The sequence below is a fragment of the Lutra lutra genome, chromosome 2 (assembly GCF_902655055.1).
Source record: "Lutra lutra chromosome 2, mLutLut1.2, whole genome shotgun sequence".
Classification (NCBI taxonomy): domain Eukaryota; kingdom Metazoa; phylum Chordata; class Mammalia; order Carnivora; family Mustelidae; genus Lutra; species Lutra lutra.
In genome coordinates, this window is record NC_062279.1 from 85,570,967 (window position 1) to 85,592,157 (window position 21,191).

The 21,191-nt window shown below is 36.5% G+C and overlaps 1 protein-coding gene across 3 annotated transcripts in view; it reads right to left on the reverse strand.

Annotated features, from left to right (window-relative positions):
• The window catches only part of MND1 (meiotic nuclear divisions 1), a 70,551-nt gene that overhangs the window by 10,792 nt on the left and 38,568 nt on the right, over positions 1 to 21,191 (reverse strand). For 2 of the 3 annotated variants that reach the window (XM_047717862.1, XM_047717861.1), the window contains exons 5-6: positions 9,859 to 9,933; positions 6,727 to 6,841 (exon numbers count right to left, since the gene is read on the reverse strand). In XM_047717862.1, the coding sequence (XP_047573818.1) occupies positions 6,727 to 6,841; positions 9,859 to 9,933 (190 nt within the window). The remainder of the gene's footprint in view (positions 1 to 6,726; positions 6,842 to 9,858; positions 9,934 to 21,191) is intronic. The other variant, XM_047717863.1, reaches the window with a different exon arrangement.

Here is a 21,191-nt window from a genome sequence, read left to right on the forward strand (position 1 = left end):
AGGAAGCAGGCTCCCCGCTGAGCAGAGAGCCAGACTCGGGACTCCATCCCAGGACTCTGAGATCATGACCCGAGCTGAAGGCAGAGGCTTTAACCCACTGAGCCACCCAGGTGCCCCTTATTTATTTTTTAAAAACTATTCTTTCAGTCCCATTCTCTCCCCTCTCCTTCTGGGACTTCCTTTATGTATATGTTGGTACTCTTGATAGTGTGCCACAGGTCTCTTGACACTCTGTCAATATTTCTTCATTCTTTTTTCTTTCTGTTCCTCAGATTGAATTACCTCTATTGAACTATCTCCAAGTTACTAATTCTTTCCTTTGCCTGCTTTAATTGGCTGTTAATCCCGAGTGAAATTTTCATTTCAGTTATTATGGTTTTCAACTCCAGCATTTCATCTGATTTCTTTTTTATTTCTGTATCTTTGCTGATATTTTCTACCTGGTGAGTTTTCATTCTCAGACTTTCCTTCAGTTCTTCAGACATGTTTTTCTTTAGCTCTTGTAACATATTTAAAATAGCTGACTGAAATTCTCGGTCTAGCAAGTCCAACATCATGCATTGTGCATGAACCATGCTTCCTTTGTACATCTCGCAAATTTTTGTTGAAAGTTGGACATTTTAAATAATATAATGTGGCAACTCTGGAAATCAGATACTTTCCTCCCCCCTTCCCAGGGTTGTTTTTGGTATTGTTATTCTTGTTTGTTCAGTGATTTCTCTGAACTAATTCTGTAAAGTCTGTATTCTTTGTTATGTATGGCCACTAAAGTCTCTAATTTGCTTACCAGGCAGCTAATAATTGAATAGAGGTTTCCTTAAACACCTGAACTAAAACTCGAAGTGTTTGCTGAGAGGCTTTGTATGTGGTTGGGGCAGGATTCAACATTCAGCTAGGCAATTTATAACTTTGCCTTGGCCTTTGCTTCTTGTATGCAGAGTGCTACAGTCTGCTAGAAGGGGGAGTTTAGGAACTTCCCAGGACTTTCCTGAGAAGGTGCACAGCCCTATGGATGCATATGGCCTTCTATATTTCCAAAAACATGTTGCTTTTCAAGGCGCATATGAACATCTCTTCCAGCCTCTCCTTGTAAGCTCTTTGATTAGTCTACTGTTTGGCTTAACTGTTAAGCCAGCTAAAATAGCTGTGAAGTTAAAACTCTTGCCTGTAATTGTTTTAGACTAATGCTCCCCAAAAAGAGGCTGTTAGCACTGGTCATACTACAAGCCAGATCAAATAAGGACAATCCTTCCTATTGGTGGCTTTTAGAAAACCACCGAAGATGTCAAATAGTAACAATTTGGGGGAAATGAGGGTCTTAAAGAACTCCAGTTCCATTTTACTCCCTCTGATACCAGGAATGCATGGCTGTTATTTTTTAAGGTTAGTGCTGAGCTAGAGAGTAGGGGATGACAATAGGACAAGTTAAAACACCATAAGGCTTATTATTCTTGCTGAGATACAGCCATTTTTTCTTGAATAGGCAAACCATTGGTGAATTTCTAGAATTCTGGAAAAGTTGCGACATTTTTTGCCAGCTTTCATGGAAGGAAAATTTCAGAGGTCCTTACATCATTTTCACTGTCATCCTGGCATTTCTAAGAAAATTTCTTAAGTACTTCTAAGATTTACTTTCAAGTATTTTTGTAGGATTCAATTTTTACCACAACTTATTTTGACCTTAAATAATGGTCAAAGTAGTTAAAATTAAATTTCATTTTTTATATATTATTGCTTGACTTATTTCTTAGATATTTGCAACCAATCTTGCTAAAACTTATTTAATGTAGATATCAATAAGTCAACTTGTCTGATGAAATATGTTTCCTGCAAGAATAAGTGAGAAATAAGTAAAAGATTATACACATGAATATATATATATTCATGTCTACATGAATATAAATGTTACAGCTCTTCTCTGCAGAAAAACTGTTTCAAAATAAATCATGATAGATTTAGAGATTAGCCTGATTATTGTGACATGGGTGCTATAACCACACTATTAAGAAACAAATCTTATTAAAATCAATTTGTGAAACTCATAATCCTTTAATCCACTGTAATCTGTTCTGCAAGAACATGACAACCAAAATCCTCTGAAACCCTTCATTATCAAAAAGCATGTTTTAAAAACAATACTCTCTTTGGGAAAAGGAAATAATCTCATTTGGGGGAATAGGGGTTAAAATCTAAAAAAATTCTCTAGCTTTAGTAATAAAGAGATTGTTGCCATTTACTACTTAAATGTTTAAATTTCTTGAATCTGTGGGTTTATAGTTTATATCAAATTTGAAAAAAATAGTCTTTATTTCTTCTGACAGTTATTTCTTCAGATATTTTTCAGGCCTGGATGCACACACACACATACACACTCCCAAGATACACACACACATATACACCCTCCCCACCCCCAGCATACACTCCTTTTGGGACTTTGATTACAAATATATTAGGTCACTTGAAGTTGTCCTACATGTCATGGATGCTATTTTCGTTTAAAAATTTTATTTTTCCTCTCTGGTTTCATTTTGGATAGTTTCTACTGCTATGTCTTCAAATACTCTAATCCTTTCTCCTGCAAAGTTTAATCTATTAAACCCAATCCAGTGTATTTTTTATTTCAGACATTGTAGTGTTCAACTCCAGAAGTTTAACATGGATCTTTTTTATATCTTCCATGTTTCTACTTAACTTTTTGAACATATACATTTTTTTTTTAAAGACTTAGTCATCTATTTTCGAGATAGGGGAAGAACGTAAGCAGGGAAAAGGGGAAAGGGCAGAGGGAGAGACTCCCCAAGTAGAATACCCACTGAGCACAGAGCCCTGATGAAGGGCTCCATCTCATAACCCATGAGATCATAATCTGAGCCAAAATCAAGAATCAGGTGCTCCTGTATGATACATTTATAACAGTTTTTAATGTTGTTGTCTTCTAATTCTACTATCTGTGTGAGTTCTGGGTCAGTTTTGATTGAAGAATTATTCTTTTCATTAAGGAACATATTTTCCTATCTCTTTGCATGCCTGGTAATCTCTCATTATATGCTAGACATTATGAATTTTATTTTGTTGGGTGCTGGGTATGTTTGTATTCGTATAAATATTCCTTAGTTTTATTCTGGGGTGTATTTAAGTTACTTTGCAATAGTTGGATGTTTTCAAGACTTGGCTGTTATGGTCTATGAGCTGAATGGAGAACAAAGTTCAGTCTAGGGGTAATTAATGCTTGCTAACGGAGGCAAGATGTTCTGGAGTGCTCCACCTAATGCCTTGTGAACTGTAAATTTTTCCAATTTGCCTGGTGAGAATAGGCATTATTCTTGGCCCCATGTGAGTGTCAGGCACTTGTTCCCTCTAATTCTCTGAAATTGTTCTTTCCCCAGCTTTGTGTAGTTATTTCACTAGCATTCACCGCATAATTGAGGGGAACCCTCTGTGGATACCCAGGGATCTTTCTTTGAAACTTCTCTCTAGTATGCTGTCCTGGGAACTCTAGCCACACTGGTCCCCTGATTCTCAGTACCCTTTGCAGGGCTCTGCCTAGGTTCTCCTTTCTTGCGCCACAGCCTAGAAATGCAATAAAACAAGCTGACACAATTTTAAGACTTACTTTGTCTGCTTCCCTTTCTCTAAGAATCATTGTCTGTTATTGTCTGATATCATGTATCTTAAAAACCCATTTCATATATTTTACGTGTTGTTTTTCAGGTGGGCAGATAAATCTCATCGATTACTACTCAATTTTGTCTGGAAGTAGAAGTGTCACATTTGAATAAAATTTTATTTGTTAGCTGTCCTGAATTTTAAAACAGAGGAAATAGACATTTCTCTCTAAAAGTATGAACGGAAGTTAGTCTAAAGTTAGGTGTACAGGTTTTGATAAGATTTTTTTTTCTTCTGATAATAGTTTGGTAGCTTTCCACAGGAAAAAATATCCTACCTTCACATCTAAAATATACTTAGGGAATAAGAAAATTATCCTACATAACTCTATCTACTAAATAAGTTGAAATTCTCTATAATTAATGTATTTTATTAAAATAGATAAATTTTTAATGGAGTGAAATAAAATACAAAGCCAGGAAGGACCCTTATTCTCTCACTCCCCTATAAATATCAGACATGCACAATGTAAAAATGTCAAAAATTAATACACATGAATTCATCATTACAAAATTCTACAGGATCCAAATACAGACCCATTTTATGTGACTACATAATCAAATAGAAAAAGATAACCTAGGTCTGATGTTGATGAAAACTGGTAAAGTTTAACTCACTGTTATCCAGAAAACATTTTCTTCTCACTGACTTAGACCTCATAGCCTGCTTAATACTCATACACACTGACAAGTTTTCCTTAGGTTGAGAAATAAATTACCAACCATAAGGGTTAAGATGGAGAATAGAGGTCAAGCAACCACTATAAATTACAGCTGGAACTTCCTACTCAACTATGCTATGCTACTCTCCACAAAATTCATCATCCTTTATATAACCTGAAACTTCTTCCATCAAATTTCATCAGCTCTCTAAGAGGTGAGGCAAATGCCAAAATTGCTGCTTGATTCAGAGATACAAGGAGTGGCAACATCTAAAATCACATGCCTGAAATAAATATCTTCCCTCTCAGTGAATCAGTCTGGCACAGTTCTCTGCCCTTGTGGATTTCCTGCATCTCAAGACGATCCACTGGCTGAGGATCACCATCGGGGCAGGTCAGAGGAGTTTTGTAAGACTAAGTAAGTTTTAGCGATTCCTCAGGGATCAGAAGTAACCAAAGTTATGAAAAGGACTGTAAAAATAGGAGGTCATAAGGAGAGGTGATGTCAGTCATGGTCATGTGCCCAGGGAAAGAGCAATGGCAATATAATGGGGGCCACAAAGTAGAAAAGCAGAGCCTTGACTGGGTATGGCTGTGAGTTTTAAGTCCTTGAAAGAAAAGAGAATGAAACTGGGTAAGCAAAGAATTGGAATCATCAAGGAAAAAGTCCCCTAACTACACAACACTGAAATCACAGAGGAAGGCAGAACCAAGTTAGAGTAATATACATGGGATCAGATTTGATAACTGTGAAAACAGAATTTTCATGATGAACTGCTAGAGGGCACAGACACGCTGATCCTAAAACTAAATTACCTGAAGCCATTCAATCTGGGAAAGAAAACTGTTCTCAAAGTTTTCTTTCATGACACAGTTGATGTCCTCTTTAACAAGCAGTATGCACTTCCTTTTAAAGATGATTCATGAGCAGGCCAGCTTTCTCATAGTAAACTCCTAATTGCCTCTTGCTGCTTTGAAGTACTTGTGTTTGCGGAAGGTCATTTGACATTAATTAAAACTTCAAGACTGATTAAACTGGTTAATTTTGTAGCAGATTTGGTTAGCACCTTTTTCTGAAGGATGCTGATAAATGATAAATGAATTAATCTATGGGCAGCATGAAAGAGCAAACATGTCTCTTTAAATAGTAAATACTTGATTTACAGAAAATGATTGGCTCAGGGGTGGAGAGGTTCTTCTGACTCTACCTCTCAGTCACCCTGGCTGAATCAGGGCCAATACATACCACATCTAGACTGGGGACTGCATGTACAGGATTAATGCCTCATGGAGATGTGCAAACCGGTGACCTGTCTCTGATTACACGACCTGTCTTCAGATTACACGAACTAAACTGCTTAAATATTTTTTAATCAAAGACGACCATCAGGAACAACTTAATTGTAATCCAATTATTCTCAAGCTAATTTTAAAGTACCAAATAGTTTAGATTTCTCTCAAAGCCTTCAATCACATACTATTAGTTTTTCTTTTATAAACATTTCACTAGGTAGAGTTCCCTAAATGAAAATCAGGCCAAGATAGAAAAATGTGATGAAAGTTATACATATTTTCCTAAGCAATTAGATGAAGTATCCTTATAATGTACTCTTTTACTTTCTTAAATGTTCCAATTTATATCTTTACATAAATATATTAAAATCATTCAAAATAAAGCTTTGGAGATTGGTTTTAAAGTAGAGGAAAACATCACTGGTATGTTCAAAAGACAAGTCAATGCACAGACTGATTTTCTGTAACTTGCAACATCATATTTTTGGTATTATCTCGCCTAGAAGATAATGGTGGGTTTTGTTCTCAAGTCAATATACTTGGGGGCAACTTAAACTCCTCTGACTTCTCAGTTTCCTAAACTCAGTTTTTGTCTTTATCCTCCTACCCTCTCTACCGTTCTTCTTCTTAAAATGCTTATAATTTCAGAGTTATCACTATTCAATGCCTTAAGACTCTTTGATGGAAACACTAATGCAATATTAAAGCTGTTCATGGCTTGATTTTCTCATATACATGGAGAATGGTTACCAGGTAACTAGAAGTACGAAGTCTCATTGACAAAGTCAAAAACTTTCAAGGTGTGAGTCTGCTTGAGATTCTCTTTGCTTCTCCCCTCAGGTGTGCCCTATCAAAAAATAAATAAATGAATAAAATAAAATAAAATAAAAATTTTTTAAAAAAGGAAGTGCCTGGGTAGCTCAGACAGTTTGGCATTCGACCGTTGGTTTTGGCTTGGGTCGTGATCTCAGGATTGTGAGATCAAGCCCCCTGATTGGCTCCACACTGGGCATGGATCCTGCTTAGGATTCTACCTCTGCTCCTCCCCTCACTCTAAAACTTAAAAAAGAATTTTAAAAAACCTTCTAGGTGTGATATAAACTTACGTATTTCTTCCACAACTTGTGGGTCACATTCCTTGTATTTTTCTACTTCTGCCTTTAGCTGTTCCCTTTGGTCTCGAAGTGAAGAAAGCTCTTTTGCTAGCATGGTTCGCTCTTCCTGCATTCAACATAGTTTTATGTAAATTAAGGCAAGCAAAATGCCATTTGTTGTAAGGTTATACATTTTATAAACATTTCATTTTATTTCTCATAACTAATGTGCACTAGGCTTTTGGACAGTATTATACAGACACATACCTATATTCACAGTATAAGAACAAACTCAACTCACATTTTTCTCTGATATCTCAAGCATCTTTCATATAATTTGACTGGTTGAATGGGAATTAATATGTAGAATCGACCAGTCATAAATAGACGATTATCAAATCACTGATTATCAAATGTTTGGAAAAGATACTGCCTCTTGGGTAGTTTCATGAGATTGTGTCAATATAAGTAATATTTTATGGCAACATCATCATTATGCAATTTTCCTTAAAAGTGTGACAATTTTTCAACCTTTAAGGATGATTAGCCTTTAAAAATATTTAAAGATATCAGAAATAAGAAATTATTGCTTGTGGCCTCCTATCACTTTCCTTTAAAGGCAAACCACAATAAAGCTTTTAAAACAACAGGATCCAATAAACACATTTGAAATTTCTAGCCATAGTTCTCACTAACAGGTGGAAGTCACTGTGCCACAGTTTTCAATTCATATGTGTGAATGGTTATGACACAAACTTATAGGATAAGTCTGAAGCAAAGCCAAGCAGAGTTCAAGCTGCCTTGATGGGATTTATTTAAGGTTCCTTGCTAGCTTATATTTTGGTACTTGTATTTTTTGCCTTTTGCCTTTAACTGTTCTCTTTTGTTCCAAAGTGAAGAAAGGCTCCTTTGCTAGCATTTGTACAAGGGAATGCAGAGCATTGTACAGAGCAGCATGGGCTGAAGCAGCAGAGTCCAACAGAACTCTACAATGATAGAAATGTTTTAGATCTGTGTTCTCCAATGCAGGAAACATTAGCCACATGGACCTCCTGAGTATATGATATATGGCTATTGTTACTGAAAAACTGAATTTAATTGCATTTATTTCTAATTCAAATGTAAATAGCCACATACAATTATAGTGTATATTGTATTAACATAACTCAGAAGAGATTTAAAAATAATTACAATATAAGATGGCTATTTACCATCCACACCAAAATTATACATGCTCCACTATGAAAATTGAGAAAAGTAGCAAAATGGTGAAGAATCTGTGTGAAGGCAATAACTCTAGACACCCTGAACTGGGAGACACCTCAGACTGTTACTAGCACTGAGATCTGTGCCACATTACTTTAATTTTTTGTGCCTTTGGTTACCTGAATTAAAAATGGAAATAGTAATAGTGGGTACCTCCTTGCACTGTTGGCAGGATTCAATGAATATAAAATGCACTGGGATATACTTGCCTGGCTCACAGTAAGCAGATTATGTATGTTAGCTATTTCTCCTTCATTGTCAGCAGCATCATCGTGACCATGAATAATGCCTAGTAAATGGGGGCTAGGTGTTTCTGGAAGATCCTGATTGGTGTGCTCAGGATGAACACAAGAGTTCATCTTTCTCAGGAGCTTTTTTAAACTGTTGTACTCCTCCAAGCACTGCAGCATCCATAAGGATTTTTCCTAGGTGCAATGGAGCCAGGGGACTGGGTAACACTCAACAGACAACTTTTGGGCATGGATATTAGTTGAAGGTGCATCTATAATTTATTGCCAACGTTAAGGAGGAAAAAAAGGATCAAATAAAGAAAGGGTATTTGCTACGGTCCGTTAAAGAAAGATAACAGCTTCAGGTTATGCCCAGAACTTATCTTTCCTTAAAAATTCTTAAAAAATTACCATTCTCTAATTCTTTTTTTTTTTTTTTTTAAAGATTTTATTTATTTATTTGACAGGCAGAGATCACAAGTAGGCAGAAAGGCAGGCAGAGAGAGGGGGGAAGCAGGCTCCCCGCAGAGCAGAGAGCCCGATGTGGGGCTCCATCCCAGGACCCTGGGATCATGACCTGAGCTGAAGGCAGAGGCTTTAACCCACTGAGCCACCCAGGCGCCCCGCATTCTCTAATTCTTATCTGTGACTGCTGATTATTCACATAAAAGAAAGTATGTGAAATTATTTTGAAAAGCCACGATAAGCCTGTGGTGTATTCTTTTCTACACTGTGACTGTTTTTGAGTCTTTCACAATTAAGTGGTACAAATAGAGGCCTAGATAGAATGCTTAGCAGTGCATTTAGATCTTTAACATTTTTTCAGGTCATAAATCCATACTGGAGATTAATGAGGAAATTAGAATGTAAAGTGATTTTTTAAAAACCCCTAACATATACTTCAGAGAACATTATACTTTGTGAAATAATGTCAATATTCACTTAAATATTTTAGAAATGTTACAAAGCCCCAAAGATAATAAATTGATAGTTTTCAATTTGTTCTATGCCAAAGACTTAAAAAGCATGACTCTTAAAATTTTACATAAACATCATAAGGGCTTACCTTGTGCCAGGTACTCTTCTGAGTGCTTTGCAAATATTTGCTAGTTTAATCCACACAATAACCTAATGAGGTAGATTTTATCCCCTATTTTACAGCTGGGATAATTAAGAACAGAGAATTTAGGAGACTTTCAAACCCAGGCTGTCTAGCTCCAGGGTTTATGCTTCTATGCTATGCTGCCATACACAATATAGTACAATAATAGAAAATAAACCTAGATTACAATTAGTGAATTCTACCAGGTCCAATGTTCATGTCCTTTGCTGTACTCATCTCTCTTCTGGTAGGAATGGTACACTCCTCACAGGAAGCTCTAAATTCTTACTCTTCTATTTTTTTTTTTTTTTAAGATTTTATTTATTTATTTGACAGAGAGAGAGAGATCACAAGTAGGCAGAGAGGCAGTCAGAGAGAGACGGGGAAGCAGGCTCCCCACTGAGCAGCCCAATGTGGGACTCGATCCTAGGACCCCGAGATCATGACCTGAGCTGAAGGCAGAGGCTTAACCCACTGAGCCACCCAGGTGCCCGTTACTCTTCTATTTAGAATTGACACTATTAAAGACTATAAAGACAAACTTACTGTTTCATGTCGGCCAATTTTAGCTTTCTCAATGCTTTTCTGTAGATTTGTGTGCTTCTGGTTTCCTTCAGATACCTGGAAAATTAAAATAAAATGGCTTTCTAAGATAAACTTGCTTAACATCAAGTTTATGAGTCAAGAAGTCAAAATGAGATTTTGACTTTTTAGTCCAAGGCAGTGTAACAAACAAGTCAAGACTACAATGGAAACTAACTTCTCTAATTTGAAGAAAACCAAGTACCATGAATCATTAGGGCAGAATGGAAAAAAAAAAAGTTCAAAAACGTTTCCTCTCATCCCATCAGATTTATCTGCAATCTTTATCTGCAATCTTTATCAAGTCCCCTAATTCCATGTCAAGTAACTTGAGGTATATTAATTAGAAATTGAATTTGAAAACTCAAAAAAAATGTTTTATATGAATTCTTTCTTCAAATTTCATTTCACTTCTGCCTAAGTCTTTTGAAAACATCTTAGACTGTTTCTTATAGGCTTGTAGTATTATGGCCTGTTTCACTAACATAGAGTTAAAATAATGCATCACTTAATATTCTTAAATCAGGTACAATATGAGGAATTACATACTTGATATACTAAATTCTTTTTTTTTTTTTAAAGATTTTATTTATTTATTTGACAGACAGAGATCACAAGTAGGCAGAGAGGCAGGCAGAGAGAGAGAGGAAGAAGGCTCCCCGCTGAGCAGAGAGCCTGACTCGGGGCTCAATCCCGAGACCCGAGCTGAAGGCAGAGGCTTTAACCCACTGAGCCACCCAGGCACCCCGATATACTAAATTCTTAAAGAAGAAAAATATCTATGAGCCTGTTGTTGATTTTAGGCATGTTTTACATACTTTAAAAGTGATCAGTTCAAGTATTGTACTAAGCCTAGAAAGTAGTAAATTTTATGTAGAAATGGATCAAATAAAACCAGCATAAAGAGACCATAAATATAGGATATTCATTAGCACGTGGCTGAGCCCACACCAAATAGGACTGGTTAATTTCAGAACATCACTCCCCCTGCTTCTCAATTTTATTAATCTCTCCTGGGCCCATGACTAGATAAATAACCAGAGGATTTTCCCAGTATTAAATTCTCCACCACATCTTTTGCTAGTTGGAAATTTCAGACTCATATGATTGGGTAAGAACCTCCTTAAAATATAAATTACTCCTTCCTCACTCTTGAGTTACAAACATTTGGAAAGTAATAATTGGATGAATGATTTCTCTAAGTTGATTATAAGAAGCTGACCTTTTATAGTATGACCTAGTTATATGTATAGGGTAAATAATACTATGTGTCACAGATTAAAAAATCACAAACAGTATCTTCAAAAAGTTAGCTTTACCCTGGCTTTAGGAAATCTTCCATTACTCAATATGCATAAAGGAAATGCTGTCAGCTTTCCTTTAATTGTTCTCTAGTCACTGATTCTAATCCATACCATGAGCAAGATCCATCTGTGATGCCAAGAAGACAACACCACCAAACCAGTTATACCTCTTCTGAGGGTAACTACCTTCCTAATAATTAAAAAACAAAACAAAACAAAACTGCTATACATTTAGGAGTCAAAATAAAGCTTTAAAGTCCTAAATTTAACACAACAGTTCTCATTTATAAAATAAAACCATGTTTAAAACGTTAATAATCCATCATGCAGGACTCACCTGAAATAATTAATAAATTCATGTGACTTTTTTTTAAGAGATGGAAGAATTTTTTTTTTTTTAAGATTTTGTTTATTTATTTGACAGAGATCACAAATAGGCAGAGCGAGGCAAGCAGAGAGGGAGAGGGGAGTAAGCAGGTTCCCTGCTGAGCAGAGAGCCCATGTGGGGCTCGATCCCAGGACCCTGAAATCATGACCTGAGCCGAAAGCAAAGGCTTAACCCACTGAGCCATCCAGGTGCCCCTTCATGTGACATTTAAATTCAGGAATAGAGAATCATCCAGTGAAAAAAATACATTAACCTATTAGCATAACATATTTCCATTAAAAGTGTTCTTAAGGGGCGCCGGGTGGCTCAGTGGTTAAAGCCTCTGCCTTCGGCTCAGGTCATGATCTCAGGGTCCTGGGATCGAGTCCCGCATCGGGCTCTCTGCTCAGCAGGGAGCCTGCTTCCCTTCCTCTCTCTCTCTCTGCCTGCCTCTCTGCCTACTTGTGATCTGTCTGTCAAATAAATTAAAAAAAATAATAATAATTATAAAAAAAAAGTGTTCTTAAAATATCCTGATAGGTAGATGTTATCCAAGTAGTTAATAATTACAAAAATAAGCCAATAATTAATGGATATATATCTTAGTTATATTAATGAAGTGTCTTCCAGGTACTGTATGTCTGCTTATAATTATTTATAACTCAAAAACATTTGAAAGAGAGCTGATTCAGTAATTCCTTAAATCTGAAAATATTATCTGCTTTAAATGTGATCTCACGGTTTGTCATTTTAAGTATGTCAGTAATGGAGGAAAGACCAACTTAGATGATGTGATCAAATGAGAAGCTTCTGCTAACCCTCCTAAGTACTGAAGCAACTAGGTTCAGCTCCATAGTGAAGGATTCTTGGTGCTCTGTTCTTAAAATCTCAGCTACCAGAAACAGTGAAACCAACTCTTGCAAGGTAGCCCTGGCTAACAGCTTTTCATCTACACATCTCTTAGAAGCAATACCACTGAGTTCTTTTTTTATATATATATTTTATTTATTTATTTGAGATGTAGAGAGCGACAATGAAAGAGAGAGAGCATGAGAGGAGAGAGGTCAGCGGGAGAGGCAGACTTCCTGCTGAGCAGGGAGCCCAATGTGGGACTCGAATCCAGGACTCCAGGATCATGACCTGAGCCAAAGGCAGTCGCTTAACCAACTGAGCCACCCAGGTGCCCCACCACTAGAGTTCTTAACAGGCACCTGGAATTCAACCAAACCCAGGCTTTCAAGGGATAAACACTGAGATTTGTAGCCACTGTGCAGTTATTATCTAAACCAGTCCTCAAACTTTAGCATATATCAGAATCACCTGAAGGGCTTGTTAAAACACAGGTTCCTGGGCTACACCCCCCAGTATTCTGGAGTAGAACCTAGTAATCCGCATTCTAATGTGCTCAACAGGTGATGGGTGATGCTGATGCTTTGCATTCATGGGCACCACGATTTTGAGAACTACTGACCTTAACAAAAACCCGTTTTGTTACAATAACGAACCCAACTACAAATACACAAGATATTAAGATATGGGAGAATATTTTCTAGTTCAGCAAAAATGAATTACTGCTAAGTACTGTAGCCTGAACTAGAAACAAACAAAATATTTTAGTAAGTCTCCCACTAAAAGAAATACAAAAGTCTGCATTTACAAATAGAGAAAAACAAGTGATACTTGGTTTGTCCAGAACGTTATTCACCATAAAATTCCTTTGAAGAACTCTCTATATACATTTTCATGAATAAAACAAGAGCCAACTATATACTATACCAAACCCATTTCCAACCTTCACTAAATAATTTGGTAAAACCCAGTGATTCAGAACAAGCAACAAAAAAATGACTTATAATTACTAAGAAGAGGATTTCATCTTTAGATTTGAGGATCTGATACAATGCCACTCTTTAATGCATTCCAGACCACCTATACAGACACTCAGGGTTAAGAAACATAATGCCAATGTTTTCTAAAGGGCTAATTCACTGCCTGGAGGAACTGCCTGTTCATAAGAACAGAAAGACTGATTCAAGCTGTCTGCACTGGAATTCTCATTTGCTCCTTTTAAGAAATAAAAAAATTTCAAAGCATTGCAGAGGAATATATAAGTTCTCATAGGTGGGAAAGAATGTCAGGCAACAGGGAATGTGGAAAAGAGGTAACACCAAGAGAAACCAGATGAGTCTACTGCTTTATCAAAATTCACATACAGTTATGTAGGGAAAAATAAGTTCTATGTCTTGTTCTTCCTTAAAAAAAAGACGCCTGGGTGGCTCAGTTCGTTAAGCAGCTGCCTTCAGCTCAGGTCATGATCCCAGCGTTCTGGGATTGAGTCCCGCATGGGGCTCCTTGCTCGGCAGGGAGCCTGCTTCTCCTTCTGCCTCTGCCTGCCACTCTGCCTGCCTGTGTGCTCTCTATCTCTCTCTTTGACAAATTAAAAAAAAAAAAAAAAGGCAGTATCATTTATTTTGGTATTTTATATATTTAAAAAATTTTGTTAGAGTATCTACAACTTTAAAATTCACTTTTTAAGGTGATATTTCATTTAGGCATCAGTCATAAGGAAACTATGAACAGTAAAGACATTTATATATAATGAAAATTGCCTTATAAATTGCCTTTATATATAAAAATATATATATAGCCTTTATATATATAAAACATTGCCTCTCTATATATGTAAATTCCCTTTATATATATAAAGATGCAATTGCCACAATAGAGAAATCTTAAATCAATATTTTATGGTATGAATGTGTCACAATTATGTAGCTAAAGGAAATGTTCAGGAAGAATTTTTAAATGACACTTTGAAATATAGAATAGAGTTTTTAAAAAGGTGGAAACAAAACCATCAATACATTTCAGAGTCTATGACCAAAAAAACTGCAATAAAATGCACAAAATTTTAAAAATGATTACCTCTGTATCATGGAACATACTTTTAAACTTTCTATATAATAAGCAAACATCATTATTATTTAAAAAATTTTTCCCATTATAAGCAATATTTGAATATTCTCAAGAAATGAGTAACTTTTATTTTAAAAGACTCAAACAGTGCAGAAGAATTTAAACAAAGTGTCTTTTTACTCCCACTTCTGCACCATCCCCAGAATCCCCTCTCTACAGGTGACTCCTGTAAAGTCTAGAGGGCATCCTTCTTTTCCCATTCCTCTGCTTTATTTTCAGATATAGGTCAATATAAAGAATATCTCAAACACATACAGGTTTATCTTTCGTTATGTTCTATAACTTGCTATTTTTATTGAAACTTCCATGTCAACATACATACATAGGTCTACTTAATTTTTAAAAAATTTTATTTATTTATTTGAGAGAGAGTGAGAGCATGCACAAGCAGGGGGTGGAGGGTGGGTGAGACAGAGGGACAAGCAGAATCCCTGCTGAACACAGAGCCCAATGAGGGCCTCCATCCCAGGACCCCAAGATCATGACCCCTTCCAAAGTCAGACGCTTAACCAACTGAGCTGCCCAGGCACCCCTAGTTTTGTTTTGTTTTGTTTTTTAAGATTTATTCTAGGACAGCGTGTGCACACAAGTGGCGGGGGTCGGGGGGCAGCAGAGGGAGAAAGAGAGACTCTCAAACCAAGTACCCACTGAATGCAGATCCTGACTCAGGGCCCAATCCTTCTACCCTAAGATCATGACCTGAGCTGAAATCCAGAGTCAAATGCTTAACTGACTGAGACACCCTGGTGCCCCTAATTTTTTTTAAAATAGATTTTATCAGAGTACTTCTAGGTGCTGGATGGAAGGCACAGAGAGTTTTCCAAGTAACTCCTGCCCCCACTGACACAAGTACCAGATTCATTTTCATTTTCAAATGAAACCCCCCATTTTCAACCCCCGCCCCCAAAGTGATCCACTGAACCTACATTGACACATCATTATCACCCAAAGTCCATGTACATTAAGGTTCACTTTTTGTGTTGTACATTCTATGGTTGTGACAGATGCATAATGATATGTATTCATTGGTATGGTACATACAGAGTATTTTGCCCTTAACATCTTTTGTGCTCTATTTATCCCTCTCCCTCTGCCTATTTATCCCTCTCCCCTGACTCCCGCCAACCTCTGGCAACCAATGATCCTTTTCACATCTATATAGTTTTATCTTTCCAGAATGCCATATAGTTGGATTCACACATTATGTAATCTTTTTAGACAGGCTTCTTTCATTCAGTATGAATTTAATTTAGTATGAATGCATAAATATGCACTTATGCTCCTCCATGTCTTTTCATGTTTTGATACCTCATTTCTTTAAATCGCTAAATAACAGTCCATTGTCTGAATGTACCATAGCTTATTTATGCATTTACCTACTGAATGACACCGTGGTCACTTTTGAATTTAGGCAGTTATGAATAAAGCTACTATAAAATTGACATACACATGAGTTTTCCACTCATTTGGGTTAATCTCAAAGAGTGCAACTGTTGGATCATAAGAGTCTGTTCAGTTTTATAATCAGCTGCCAAATTCTCCTTCAAAGTGGCTGTACCACTTTGCATTCCCAAGAGCCATGAATGAGAATTCCTATTGCTCCACATCCTCACTAGTAGTTGGTGGTAGGTTCTTTCTTTCTCTAGTGTCTACATACTATTACCTTATTATTCTCTTGTCAATAGCTATTTTATTAATGTCTCCTTTTCCATTATGGCAAGGCTCCAACACTCCCATCATTTGACATAGACCTCTGTGCACACATGCAAGTCTTTCTGTGAGGTATAGTATAAGCAAAATTGCTGGCTCAAGACACAAACATGTAACTTTCTGTTAGTACTTTTTATTGTGGAAAATTCACATTAAAGTTAAACATCTTAACCATTTTAAGTGTATAATTCAGCAGTAGAAGTACATCCACAATGTTGAGCAATCATCACCATTACCCATGTTCAGAATTTTTCATCACCCCAAACAGAAACTTTATACCCATTAAAGAATAACTCTCCATTCTCTTTTCCATGCAGCCCTTTGTAACCTCACTTTACCTTCTGTCTCTGTGAATTTGCCCATTCTAAGTACATTATTTAAGTGGATCATGTAATTTTTGTCCTTCTGTGCCTGACTTATTTCACTTAGCAAAATGTATTCAAGTTTCATCCATGCTGTAACACATGTCAGAATTCCATTCCTTTTTAAGGCTGAATAATATTTCATTTTATGTATGTATCACATTTTGTTTATCCATTCAACTGTTGATAGACATTTGGATTATTTCCACCTTTTGGCTATTGAGAATAATGCTGCTATGGACACTGACATACAAGTATCTGAGTCCCTTCCTTGCTTTCAGTTCTTTTGGGCATGTGCTTCAGAGCAGAATTGCTGGATTATATAGTAACTCCAAGCTTTAATTTTTGAGAAAATATTAGACTGTTTTCCACAATAGCTTCACCATTTTACATTCCCACCAGCAGTACACAAGGCTTCAGTTTCTTCAACATTTGTTATCTATAATTTTTTCTTACATAACATATGTGAAGTAAGTGTTTAACTTTGAATTTAGTCATTTTGCCCTTCACTGGTAGTATAATACAAGCTTACTCCCTGCAGTTTTCCCAAAGTGGTTACTGGTAGTTTGAATCTGATAATCTGATGCCTGAAAATGATATTCCATTATTGTTTTAATAGCATGTCTTTGATTATCAAGATTTAGCATCTTTTCATCTATCTACTGATCATATATATTTTTTCAATGACTTAATACCCTTTGACCATTATTTTATTGCATTTTTTTACCCTTTTTTGGGGGAAAGATTTTATTTATTTATTTGATAGAGGGTGAGAGAGAGAGCATAAGCAAGGGGAGTGGGAGAGGGAGAAGCAGGCTTCCTGCTGGGCAGGGAGACAGATACGGGGCTCAAACCCAGGACCACGGGATCATGACCTAAGCCAAAGGCAGATGCTTAACTGATTGAGCCACCCAGGCACCCCAGTTTATCCTTTGCTTAAATATTTTTAGAAACTGTGTGATAGATGGTAATCACTTGGTTATATATGTTTGACTTTTAATGTCTTTCAATGTACAAGTTTTAATTTTTTTTGGCAAATCATCTATCTTTTGGCTTCCAGATACTGTGTCTTACACAGAAAAGCCTCTCAATCTAATACTGTACAAATAGTTTCCTTCTATTATTTGTATTCTTTTGATCTTTCACTTTGTAAAAGGCCTCTGGTTTATTTTGGAAATGATGTGAGCCAGGGCTCTAAATTCAATTCATTTCGATGGATATCCAATTATTCCTTAACTCATTTACTAGTCTGTCCTTTCTCTACTGAATTGATAAAGATGTATAGAATCTTTGTTATAAAGTAAACAAGCATGCATAACCCTGTTTAAGGTTTCTTTTTACTGCTATACTTATGTTTGTCTATTCTTACACAAGTAGCAAGTTTTAATTACTATGGCAATATATTTTTTTTGATATCTAGTAGGGAGAATCCCACCTCATTGTTTTTATTTTTTTTAAAGTTTATTTATTTATTTACTTGTCAGAGAAAGGGAGAGAGAGCACAAGCAGAGGGAAGGGCAGAGGCAGAGGGAGAAGCAGACTTTCTGCTAAGCTAAGAGCCCGACGGGCTCTATCCCAGGACCATAGGATCATGACCTGAGCTGAAGGCAGACACTTAACTGACTGAGCCACCCAGGCATCCCTCACCTCACTGTTCTTTAATACTTTCTTGTTCCTTCCTACAATTTCTCTACCACATGAACTTGAGTATCATCCATAATTATCTAATGGGATTTTGATGACCACATTAGCTATATAGACATAAATTGACATTTTTACAGTTTTCTCATTTGTGAATTTATTGCTCCATTTTGTAAAGAGCTCTTTCACGTCCTTCAGTAGAGTTTTGTAGTTTTCTTCATGTATGTCTTGACCATTCCTTTTTAGATTTTAATATTGTTTTGGGTGCTACTGAGGGAAGCCAATGACCCCTTGCCTAAGTCTATCACTGTATGGAATGTTCTTTGTCACAGTAGTTGATCTCAAGTGTTACTGAATCTGAATAAAGTCAGTCTTTTTTTAATGGTTATGGGAAAAAACTCTCTCCTGCCCTCTGGATTGTAAACTCCAAGGCTAGAAGGAAGCAAACAGCCCAGATCACTATCGGCAGCCATTTCACAACAGTCTAGAAAGCCAACTTTAGGACGTATCACAAAAAAGGCAAAGCTAATATAAATGCAGAGAAACAGAGTCACAATCTTGATTAAACGATGCCTAAAGTATGTTCTACTTTTGAAAAATTTTAATTTAAATGAGTCATTAAGTCAATTCCACCTTTATCATTCATGCCAAGTAAATTTAAGTGTTCTGCCATTACCACGGTAAACATCTTAACTATTACAGCAGATAAAGCTTTAATAATAGTCTATTTCATTTACTGCTGGCTAGCAATGAATGCTGTGAATTATTTTGGAAGATATCAGATTTAAAACATTCTTATTCCTCTATATTGGGTTATAGAAATAAGTCTCAAAGAATAAGAGTGGGTGGAATGAAGTGACATATGCCAGGAAGTTCTTCATTCAATAAGCTTTTATAAAGTGCCCACTATATACAGTTTGAATAATATGAGCTTGAATCTTTTCACTAAATTAATATAGTAACGAATAACTCAAGGCATGTAGTGAGCACTGTTGAGTATTTTTGAATTTTTTCCTTATGCAATAAGATAGTTGCTCATTAAAAAAAAAAAAACAACAACACTCTGTGAAGCTAGCAAATCAGTACTCCACTTAACAGGGAGATCACATTTCCAGCAATCCAACCTGGGCAGCACACTAAAGAACCTGGAAATGAGAAAAGTATACCAGAAACTTTAAATAACGGACTTAGGAATTAACAGTGAGGATCCCATTAAGAAAGCAACACAGGGGCGCCTGGGTGGTTGAGTGGGTTAAAGCCTCTGCCTTCGGCTCAGGTCATGATCCCAGAGTCCTGGGATCAAGCCCCGCATCAGGCTCTCTGCTCAGCAGGGAGCCTGCTTCCTCCTCTTTTTCTGCCTGCTTCTCTGCCTACTTGTGATCTCTGTGTCAAATAAATAAATAAAATCTTAAAAAAAAAAAAGAAGAAAAGAAAGCAACATAAAGGGAAAATGAAGCCACTTGGTAAGCGCATACTTGAGAACCCAAGGAACTCAAACTCTCACACATAATATACCTGCTGAAGATGAGATCACAACAATCAAAATTACAATGTGAAGAAATGAACTATGAGTCAGAGCAGTGCACAACAAACAGGAAATAAGCATTCTTTCAATTAGGAGTATTAGGAGTATGTATGTTCAATAAGACTAAGTAATAAGAGGAGAAATGGAAAACTAAAGAAATTACAAGAAGGAAAAAGCAAGAAGATTTGGAAATGAACTACTTGAAGCTGAACTATCTGAAAATGAACTATTTTTGATTTCTAGGAAGTGATAAAAAATTAAAAAGTAGTTAAAAGATGTGGAAGATAAAAACAAGTCCTGTTAACAGAAGCCTTATATAGTGTAGTGAAAACAGACTTAGAAGTTGTAACTATAGTCAGAATCCAATTAAAAGTCCCTCAGATATTTTGAAAGCCAAAAACATGAAAAATCCAACTGACAAAGTGAATCAAGTTAGATACAAAATTACAGAGGATTAGACTCTTCAGACATGAGAACTGGGTTCTAATATGATAAACTCAAGAGATAAGCGGTATGCAGCAGAGGTTACTGTTTACCAACATCCTCTCTTCCTTGTAAGAGGACCCCACTGAATAGTGAAAATAAATGCAAATTAGTACGTCTGTCAGTGGGGTGAGCAAGAATATCTCCTAGATAGGAAACCTCTATTAAGAAACTCATCTGCTTGAGAAGGAAACCCAAAATCCACTTAGAAGGGCAAGCCTAAAATTATTTGGAATGACATACTTGTTTCTTCAATAGATGAGTTTCTTCTTTCTTTCTTTCTTTCTTTCTTGATCAAGGAGAGACTTAGAATTAGGTATAGAGATTTGGGGGGGTCTGGGTGGCTCTGTTGTTAAGTGTCCGCCTTCGGCTTGGGTCATGATTCCAGGGTCCTGTGTTCGAGCCCCACATCAGGCTCTCTGCTTGGTGGGAAGCCTGCTTCTTCCTCTCCCACTCCCCCTGCTTGTGTTCCCTCTCTCACTGTCTCTCTCTCTCTCTGTGTCAAATGAATAAATCTTTAAAAAAAATAATAAAGATGAGATTTGTATTAATATTTTTGTATTAAAAAAACCTCTATACATATTTTGCACTGTACTCATGGGGTAAAGTCATAAAAGCAACTTAATTCTGCCCCCAAATGCCATTTTAAAAACAGCTCAATGTGGGAAGTACTTCTCTGCCACTGGATGAGGAGGTAGGAGTCCATGACTTCCCTGATGACTCTTACTATCTATAGTGATTTTAAGTTGTGAAGCAAAGCCTTGAATCGGAAATTACACTAACAAAATAATACTTTCAATCTTGATTTAAAGGTAAGATTTCCCTTTTCAGCCACAGCTGGCTGCCAGTGGTTCTTTTGCTAGAAGAAGGACAATGTCCTCCTCTCTTTCCTGGACTAGAGTTTCTGTTCTCCCTCCAGTCCACTGCCT